The sequence below is a fragment of the Poecilia latipinna genome, unplaced genomic scaffold (genome assembly GCF_001443285.1).
Source record: "Poecilia latipinna isolate Pla-1442-1.1 unplaced genomic scaffold, P_latipinna-1.0 Scaffold307, whole genome shotgun sequence".
In the NCBI taxonomy this organism is placed as follows: domain Eukaryota; kingdom Metazoa; phylum Chordata; class Actinopteri; order Cyprinodontiformes; family Poeciliidae; genus Poecilia; species Poecilia latipinna.
In genome coordinates, this window is record NW_015112923.1 from 511,289 (window position 1) to 522,074 (window position 10,786).

At 38.9% G+C, this 10,786-nt stretch overlaps 1 protein-coding gene across 2 annotated transcripts in view; it reads left to right on the forward strand.

Moving 5' to 3' along the window:
* The first annotated feature begins 464 nt into the window (after positions 1 to 464).
* Positions 465 to 10,786, forward strand: part of arhgef7a (Rho guanine nucleotide exchange factor (GEF) 7a) — a 33,497-nt gene continuing 23,175 nt past the window's right edge. For both annotated transcript variants that reach the window (XM_015034661.1, XM_015034660.1), the window contains exons 1-2: positions 465 to 1,011; positions 6,251 to 6,334. In XM_015034661.1, the coding sequence (XP_014890147.1) occupies positions 847 to 1,011; positions 6,251 to 6,334 (249 nt within the window). In that variant the 5' untranslated portion in view covers positions 465 to 846. The remainder of the gene's footprint in view (positions 1,012 to 6,250; positions 6,335 to 10,786) is intronic.

Here is a 10,786-nt window from a genome sequence, read left to right on the forward strand (position 1 = left end):
AAGCATCACGGTAGAAGTTTTAGACGCGTAGCACCGACAGATAGACATAGCTATCTATCTGTGCTACAGTAGGAAAATCTGACGAGGTAGCACAAATATTCAGAACAAGGAATTATATTTACTTAAAACAAGCTTTTGTTGAAACGTTACTTGTAAGTAAATTTTGTCTCATTTCAAGTGTAATAAGATATTTGCATTAGAATCGACACCAAAAGTACTTGGTAAGATTTTTTTTTTTTTTTTTTTTTTTTTTGTAGTGCCCCACTTTTGAACTAATGTCTGACCAACAAAACAGCGCTTAGAGCAGATAACGACCCACAGCCTGCGGCGTGTCTGTAATAAACGGATAAAAGAGCAGGACACGCAAAAGCCGCCTATCCACGGGGAGCTGAAGCGGTCCAACAACTGGTTGGACTGGCTTGTCCTCCCTCTGCTGTGATGTCACCATCCAATAGATGAGCGGCTGGCGGCTGCGAAGCAAGCGCATATGTATGCGGTCCGCCGCCTCAGCGCATCACAGCGAGCCGCAGCTGACAGCTTTTCCAGGTTAGACGGGCTGGAAACGGAGCATTCAAGGAGAGAGAACAAGACCAGCTAGATTTCCAACAACCACCGGTCATCATCCGCATCCAGCTGAGATATAGAGGGTTTCTCTTTGCCTTCTTTCCCCTAGGCCCCCTTACCTACTGCATCTTTTCTCTCTCTCTCTCTCTTTTTTTTGAAGGAATAATGATGATGTTGATGATATTCTAACGCACAGATGACAGCATAAGCAGGGCGGTGAGCTGTCAAACACCCCACTGCAGCCTCTTTGTTGAGAAGGATCTGTAGCTACTGTCTCTGGACATGAATTCGGCGGAACAGACGGTTACGTGGTTGATCACGCTCGGGGTGCTGGAGTCGCCGAAGAAGACCATCTCGGATCCTGAAGCCTTCCTGCAGAGCTCCCTAAAGGATGGGGTGGTTCTCTGTAAGCTGCTGGAGCGGCTCAGCCCGGGCTCCACGGAGAAAGTAAGCGCAACACTTCCCCTCTTCCTCCTCCTCTTCTTCCTCCTCTGTTTAACCCAGGCAGCCGCCCGGCCTGTCCATCCGTCGGCGCGTCTGTCCACGTCCGTGACACCGACGCGGCGGTTTGTTGTCTGGCCTCTCTTTTTGTCCACTGATCCATGAGAGAATTTCTTTTGTAGGTCACGGCGGCTCTTGTTATTGTCTGCCGTATAGCAGCTTGCGCATATGTTGCCCGTATCAGCGTGTTAAAAAAAAAAAAAAAAAACAGAAAGGCGCTCGTCTGCTTCCTATTGATCTGCCATAAATAAGGCTGCTTCGCGTTTATTAATATTACCAGGAAGTGTTAAATCTAATAGGCGCTTTATGGTGTTTTCAATGAAAGCCGCCGACTATGATGCAGAAAATGCAAATCATTTGATAACCCCGGCTGTGACAGCCCGTATGACACCATCCATGGTTTGCATGTCATGTTGGTGCACATACTGTAGGCCTGTGGGGATCAGTGAGGGGATGAGAAGATGTTATCTGTACACAGAGCATCAGTAAGAATGGGCCGCCATTGACAGCAGAGGTGCACACAGGCAGAGATGGGCTCTTTTCCCAATTTAAAGAAACAGCGCAGCGTTTGTCTGTCAGAGTCGCAACAGCCTTAATTATTGGGATTCGACACCATGCAGTGCAAAAATAATGAATTATAAGAAAAGTTGTATTGTATTTATGCTCTATTTATTTATTATTACATATATTTCATATTAAAATCTGGAATATATGTCCTGTACCACTGAGTAAATACTTTTACTGCAGAACCACTCTTTGCTGCAATATTAGCTACAGGCTTTCTTGTGTTTACCATTTGTGTATCTATAGAATAAACAGGGAAATTTATGTAGTTCAAGTTCATTCTGATCAGATTGAAGAAGTACGTGAACGTATATTTTAAAGCCTTCATAAATAATCTTGAATTTACTTCTCAAATGTCTGGACTTTGACTAAGCCAATATAATGTGAATAGGGCCATTCTCACGAATATATATAAAAATACTGACTTAAAATATATTGTCATTGTGCTCAATTACAATTGCAAAGTTTCTACTTGGAAGCAATAGGTGAATAGATATTATATTTCAAATGTCATGGATGAAAATTCTGCTTGCAAGGTATATGTTAAGCATGTTGGGTGGACATTTGCAATCCTTTATGTCAACACTGGATGTACATTTTTTGGATGAAAGGCTAAAGCTTGCAAAGATTGAAGGTATTGTGACATTGTCATACTTGGTCCTCGGGCAGAGGAGAGATGACGAGATAAGAAAACAGCTGGGGAGGGGAAAAGCTGGTAGGCAGGAAGGTGAAAGATAAATAGGGACGGACACAATCTAAGTAGCCTAACTCTAATGCACAAATAATAATAACCCAAGAAGCAAACACAGAAATGAACTAAAAAGAAGAAAACCAAAAAAGAGAAGATCAAACAGAAACACAAATGAAACCAAAGTACAAACACCTAGCAGACACCAGGAAAAAGAAAGACAACTTTTTTTAAATTGTAATTTATTCATCATCATCACAATATTCATAAAAAGAACTGAAATGAAAAGTTATAACTATCATGTATCATCATGGAGAACATGCGATCTCCATGCAGAAACACTTGGATCAAGAATCGAACCTGGGACCATCCGTCTGTAGGGCAACAAGGCAAAAGAGAGTTCCACTGTGCAGCCCCATTCTAATGGTGTATTGATTGCAGGATCTAACAAGATCTTGGACAGCATAAGACTCACTGGGTAATAATCTTGAATAAAAGTACTATAGTTTCAAGCTACCCCACACAAAAAAGTAAAAAGTTTAAAACATTGGTTTTATTCAAAACAGAAAAGCAACGTTTGCACTTAATGCTGCAAAAATAATATGACCTATAGCAATCTATCAACAATAACCTGAAAGTTTTTTCTTTAGTATCTGAACACATAAAACACTGAAAAACAGACTGTTTTCCCCTGTTTTCTATTTCTCACTTTGGTTGTCTCAGTTTTTTTTTTTTTTTTTACACATTTGTATCTGCTGTGGGACTTTTGCACATTTTACTGAATGTGTAGTATTTAGTATGTAGCTTACTGTTATCTGATTGGCAGTGTGCAGAAACAGGTTGTGTAGGGGAAATGTTGTGGGTCTCTACAGCTGGAACAAAGCACCAGTTACTCCACCACTTTTTCTAACCTTTGTTTAAAAAAGATTTCAAACTATATGACTTGTGCAATTTTTAAACTGTAACTTTTAAAAATCTTGATATACTTTGATACTGATAACTGATGTCTAAATGTACCGCGCGTGCTTTGTGATAAGTTGAGTCACATCTTGTGCGAGTCTGCATCATGCTGTGTTGGATCATAATTGCAAAGTCGTAATTATAAGTTGTTTGAAATGAAAAACTGGGTTTCTTGGTAGAGAAATTAAAGATAATAGTAGTCAAGAATGTCACAAGCACAGTGGCCCTCTTACAGTAACGCATATTAGAAGCATAAAGAAAACTTTAACTTGAATTACTTTTAAAATAATTTCGACATCCCCACAACTTGAAGTCTGTCAGCACAGACGGTGCATCTTTGGCTTATTCAGTTCTGTGATGTAACACGTCCAGACTGATTGAGTGATATACTTCATTATAAACTTTCCTCCATTTCACCCATCCTTCAAACTGACTTAATGGGTGGAGAGACTTGTGACAACTATTGTTAGATTACACATGAAAAGCAAGCCTTTCATTGTGGTTTGCTGGAGCTTCACAATCCTTCACAGAATTTAAATGAGATCTTTAGGTGATTGCTTGCGTCGTTAAGAACAAACAACTGGTCTTTGAGAAAAGTGATGAATGTTGGTATCCTCTTGTTTTTAATATGATCTAATATTATAAATCTGTTCAAGCTATTATTATATTATCCAGCCTAAATATTGTTTACTCACTGTCCAGCCTATCGTGTTTGTAGGCTATACCAACATGCTGTTATAATAAAACTACGTTGCTGCACACTACTGATAAACTTAAAGCATCTTATGGAGATTGGAGTATCAATAATATGCTAAAAAAAATAGAAGAAACAAGTTGATTTGCAGTTGCCAATACGATCCCCTTATTTATTGATGGCCATTGTTACAATTACAGAACTTATAAGAAGTGTAAGACAATGAACAGTACAGATACTTGAGCTAAATTGTAATGAATGGTAAAAAAAAAATAATCTTTTAGCAATATTATACCATGACTTACAGCTCCTTAGATTATTCTAGTTTTTAAGTAAATCCTTCACTGAGCACACATGCAATGACAATTTTTAAAGCATTTACGTTTTACTGCTTCACCATTAAGCCTCTTAAGTTCCTGGAGATTAATACAGTTTTTACACCTTAAAGATGATGACGCGAAGTGAGGCCACATTTCATCCTTCAGCGTAGAGCATCTGAGCGTGGACGTGCTCTCCTAGTGTGTAAATGCATTAAATCTCTGGTTTGATTATTTAAGAAAAAATTGGATTTCACCACAAATCTTAAAGGAGCCACATTTATGATTTGGTGAATTTAAGGTGAATTTTGACAACAGGTTCCTGACCGTTTTTCCTCTTGTACTCTTGTACACGAACTTTTAATATACAGTACCTAGACAGTTTTTTGTGCATGTTTCTGTTGTGATGTCTGAAATTGACAAACTGAGTAAGTCCTCCTTCTGCTGGAATCCACTCATGTCTGGGGACACTGGTCTCTGTTAAGAGCTGAATCCACAATTTGAGTAAAACTATGTAAACCAGACTAGACCGGCATTAATCTCGGATTGTTTGGAAGCAGTTATGGGTTAAAATTCATAGACTGCCACTCCAAACTGTGTGGAAGCGTGTAGACATGGTTTCTTTTGAGTGAACTGCACTGAACCTGACTTTCAGAAAGAAAAGAAAAAGGCAGAGCTTCTATCGGGATTATAATCCACTTTCTTCAGGCATCAGACAATTTCGCAGTGGTTAAGCTCTGACACTAAATTTAAATAATTTCTACTGAGAAGAAGCACATATTCACATGTCTCACGCACAGAAAATGCAGTGTTAAAACTGCTCTGTGAAATTGCGATTGCTTTAAGCATAAACACTGAAAACAAATTTTACTTGTTAACATGTCAAAAAAAATCTAAATCTAAAAGAAAGCTGTAATGAAAATGTCTTGTCCCTTTCTTTATCTCCAGACAGCCTCTGAAAGCAAAAGTTCATGCTTCCTTTAAACAAATTCCACAAAGGTTGGCAGATATTATCAACGTAATTTAATGTAAACTTTGTGAAACACTGTAACGGTTAGCACTAGTGGCTGGATTGAAATGTTCTGCTTGCAAATAAAAATACAGAACTCCTGTTGGGATTTAAAATTAACCACAACAATGACAAATGAAAAAAAAAGGAGCATAAACCAGGATAGAAAATGCTGAGGATATTCATTCAGTGAGAAATGTTTAGGATCTGTCCACCACAAAGCTCCATGGTGTTAATTCAGTGTGCGTACAAAAAGTCATCCCGCCTCAGCAGGGCCATTTTCAGGGCCTGCTTTTGCCCTGGTTCCTACAGTACAAAGGAGAGAAAATCGAAATTGCACTAACCTAGTTCCTGAAAAAGTTCCTGCAAGGAGAAACACGCTTCTAGTGGCAGAATTGCAAACTGCAAGGAGTCGAAAACATTTCATCTTAAAATTTCCACATCTTCCTTATAGCCATTGTTTTTTTTTTTTGTTTGTTTTTTTTTTATGTGTCTGGGCTACTGTGGAAATAAAAGCGAATCAAAAAAAGATTTAGAGTACAGCTGTGTAAATGTTAAATATTTTTTAAGCATTGTTCCGTATAATTATTTTACTACTTCCAAATATAAACATTTTGTTATTGTAAAGGAGGTTATTGTAAACGTCTTGCACCATCATCATCATCATCATCATCATCATCATCGGTGGGGGATCCCTATTTGGCAACGTCATTTCCTCGACTGAGTGCTTCCAGCCTCCTTTACTTCCCCACGGCTCGGTTTGTGTGCAGCCTCCAGAAGCGTCGGGCCCAATGCACACCGAAGCTGTAGAATGCGTGCTGAAAAAGAAGCGAGACTTTAAAAGCGAGCACATTCCCAAAGGAGCTCGTTGCGAGCAGTAACTCGTCCGCAGCGTGAAGGAGGAGCAGTTTATCGATACCAAGCGTTTCCGTCACCCTTTGTTTTTGTTCCAGATTTATCCAGAACCGAAGAACGACGGCGAGTGTCTGAGCAACATAAAGGAGTTTCTCAAGGGCTGCACATCGTTCCGCGTCGAGGTGAGTACACTTCTTGGGGAAAAAAAATAAAAATAAAAAAATACTGGGTTACATTTCACTCCTCTGGACAACCATATCCCGAAAGGAGGTGCTTTCTGAAACGTCGAGTTTGCATGTTTGGGAGGATATGATAGATATAAGTGTCGTGTTGTTGTGGAGCGGACTCTCGGAGCTCCTGACAGAAAAGGGGGAGGAGGAGTGAATTTGCTACCGAGAACAATCACCTAAAGCCCGGCTGAGAGAGCTTTTGCCTTCCCGTACAAGTGGCGGTTCTAACAGGACTGCATTTTAGTTGAATACAGGATTTAAACGAGGTCTGTTTACTTTTCTCGGCTTATTTCTGGAAGCGTCTGGGTAATGTTGACGCCTTTTGAATTAATGCAAAGCTTTGTCCAGGGGCTGGTGCTTGGCTTTATTGTCACCAGCAGTTCACTCTGGCCATTGTAGATCATCTTCCACCCTACAGCTGTGAACAAAGACTTTATATATTTAAGTACAACTGGGATTTTTCTAACTTGGTTATAGCTACTCGCTATATTGTTTCAAAGTGTTGCAGATCCTTATAGAAATGCATTGGGTTTCTGTATAGAAATACAATGGGAATGCTACCACAGCCTAAAGCAAATTAAGGACAGAGTGTTGTTTATCTCTGTGTATTGGCCAGTGCATAGATGGGTCATTGAACCAGTCTGACAATGCAGCTCAGTGTTCCTCAGCGTTGCTTCTCTCCCTGCAGAGCCTCTGGCCACTGAGCCAGAAGAGCAGCACAGAGCACTGTCACACTGAGTTTTTGAAACATGCAAATTAAAAGTTGGACAACACAGGATGCAAGAGAGGCGAAGGCAGTGTGCGTGACTATTTTATTGGTAAAAAGGTCTGCGTTTGTCCTGGCGTGCTGCAGGGCCAGGACTTGACGAGCACTGTTGAGACATAAATTGCAGATTTTTGCCAATGTGATTCCATATCTAATCTCTTCCCTCATAAGCATGAAACTAACTGGGGTATCGTAATACCGTTTCAGACCCAGTCATGTGGCTTAAAGTCTGTTGGTAGAGATGGAAGGAAAAGCACAGGGTTCCCTCAGGTTGAGTGTAGCGTAGGCAAATGGAGCACATCCTTTCAAATTTCTCCTAAATGCGAGTCCTTTGTGCCAGCACAATCACTTTAGCACAAAGGGATTCACAATTGTCTGTTAAAACTGGAGTCATGTCTTAGTCTGCTACACTTAATGGGTTCTTGCATGCAAGATTTTGATCAGATATGTGTGACCTTTTTTAGTGAGGTCGGTAAAGCAGGATTACAGTAATTTGTGTTTTGGCAGTCAGCCGCTCACCGTCTGCAGAGCCAAAATGAGCAGTCGGAGCTCTGCTGGCTCTGACCTCTGTTAGCTTTGGTGGCAGATAAGAGGAATTACTTAAAATATGTGAAAGACACATAGAATGATGCTTCGCTTTTACAGCTCTGTCAGCTTCCTGTTGGTGGAGTTAATTTACCCGTTTGTATATGTTGCTCATGCAAATGAATGATCTGCTTTACATCTAATTTGGATACTTGGTTCGGTCGTTGTGCCTGACACTTGTGCAGCTGCTCATGCCGACCTCTTAACCTCTTGTAGTTTTGACCATAAGAATTTCTCTTTATTGTTCCCATGACCTCTCCTGTGCCTGTGGGTAGTTACCTTCAACCAAGCATCTACCTGTTGATTCATTACAAACCAATCTTTCATCACCTGTGGGAAAACGCGCAGTTGTGTGTCCCATTTTGACTCGTGTCAAATTATTTTGAGAAAACCATCCGCTGATACCTTCGTCTCCAAAAGTTAAATTCTCAGAATGTCATCGAGAAACTTAAACAAGATAAGCCAATTTATCTGTGGTTCGGAAGTCTTTGCATCATTGGCTTTGGTGAATTTGTCGGCTTTATTTTAAATTATAAAAGCCAAGTATTCATATTATAATTTTAGCTGATTGCATGTAAGCTGGAACCATTTTATCATAGAACTGATTAAACAGGATACGTTATGATCCATTTGGTAATTATTCATTTGTCCTCCTTGGAAATTGAAAATCCTGTGATGTCAGTGGTGACAAAATTATTATTATTAAAAAATTGGGATTTTTCTTACCTCAGTCAAAGTTGAATAATTTCTCGTATTTTTGTTTTTTCTTTTTTTCTAAAATCATATTTTAATATGTCAAATTTTCAGACCTTACAGATGACTGGGATTTCAAATAAGATCCCTCCCGTCCCCCAAAATGTTCTTTTTAACCAAATTTATTAAAACTACTATTTCCTAATGTATGGTGTGTGTTTACATCAACAAACCAGAGGTAGAGAGAGAGAGAGAGAGAAAATAAAGGTTGGAGACATTTGCCATTAGTGTATTTTTGTGCAGTTTCAGTGTTGGCTCCTGACAGTTGCTAAAAAAATATAATCAACACTAAAAAGATTTTTACTGAAATTATTTGGTCTCAATCAACCTTGTATCTTCACAGTCTGCTGTTTAATCTCAAATGAACATAATTTTAAATATTCCTGGGTCCTGCTTTGGTGCATAAATGGGAATAATCATATAGTGCAATGGTGTCCAAAGTGTGGCCCTCAGGGCCATTTGTGGCCCTCAGAATGATTTTGTGTGGCCCCCTTCATGCAGTTTAAGAGTGGTACAAATTTGACTGACCAGCACAAGAAGTTCATAGTTTGCAACAAGCATTTTCATTTAAAAAAGGTGATTCACAATTTGTTCTTGTTGATGAGAACAACATGTCAACTGATCCTCAAATATTATAAGTGCAAGACACTTTTATATTTCTGATCTAATATGAAATACAGATCAGTTATTCTGCAAAAAAAAACTAGTTTCTTGTATTAAATTGTTACAAGTTTAGTTTAGTTTGAACATAACATAGCATTACATTTAATTAACTTATAAAAGTTACATGCTGTAGCTTTAACTGCACAGTTTTGGCCAATAGGTTAAAAGTTTGGACGCCGCTGATGTCATGCTTTAATTTTCTGTTGGATCTTAAAGCAAACTTTGCCATTTATTTGTAAAGTTTAACCAAAATCCGTGTGTCTTTACAAACGCAGCCTTTTTCCGCTTTTATTCACAAGAAATTCTGTCGACCACATTTATTTTTAAACCTTCTGGCGTGATGAAAAGCTTAAACTTGATACTTACGGTATTTAGCTGATTTTATTTCCCTGAAACAAAAATAAGCATATTTTCACCTTCTCTGGTATTTATATATGATCAGGTGGTCATTGAGGACTCTTCTGTTTTTAGGCACCTCGAAACTATTTCTCGAATTTGGCTTCGTCTTTTAAAACGCTGTATTAAAATTAGGTGAAAATAGCCACTGTGTATAAATAAATGTGAACTTGGAACAGAATTGTATATTTTCTGTCCCTTACTTTGCAAACCACATGGTGTCAAGCACACATTTCTCTAATTATTAGCACGTTGAGTCAGAGTTGGGTGTTGCTCTGTTGTCTGAACCTCTCGGCTCAAGGAGCCGCTCTTTACTGTGATGCTGGAGAGCAAGAGACAAGTCTAAGCTTGTAATCTTAGTCATTCTTATTACCTCCCTAATCTTTAATACTCATCATTTGTTGCGTATTGAGAAGGAGCTGCTGTCGCTTTGTAAATCAGACAAAACAAAGGGGTCAAAAATGTCTCCAGTGTTCGAGTTGTGGGGACTCTGTTATCAGTGTAAACATGGAAACATCAGAGTGTTTGTGTTGCTTCTAGACGTTTCAAAGTATCGTCGTGCAACAGTTCAACCAAGCCGAACATGTTTTCACTTTCAGGCAGCATACACGCTTTTTCATGTCCAGCTATTGTTGAATCGAGGTGACTTCTACCACAAAACCTTAAAAAAAAAAAATACTTAACAGCTTACCTGCAATTTTGCTCTTTGTAAAATAACATCAGATTATTTGCAAATGGAGACTAGCTTGTTGTGTAATCGTGTTATCTTGATTTCATGTCTACAGTGTGCTGTTTATTTTACCAACGGGCCTGCTATTTTCAGCTTGTTTCTAATTGTTCGATTGAAACCACTGTTTTCTCAAAAAGCGGTGGTCATCCTTTGGTTGCTAATCCATTGTCTGCGCTTTTCAGTTCTGGGGAAAATCCATAACCAAATTTGTAACAGCTGGCTCGGTCATACAGAAGGGGGAAAGTTGAGGGTGTTTCCACTGCAACAAATTTAACTGACTGCTTCTTGCTTAAATTTTGTAACGCTCCAACTTGAACTCGAGTTTTTCTTTGAGAAATATAGATATGTTTTTCCACTCGTGCTTCTTTCCTGGATAACTTTGAAAGCCCCCCTCAGGTGTTTTTGTACTTTTTTTTTTTTTTTTTTTTTTTTTAAATTTTTTTTTGGGGAAAACCCCCCGGGGCGTTTTTTTTTTTTTTTTTTTTTTTTTTAAAAAATTTTTTGGGGAAAA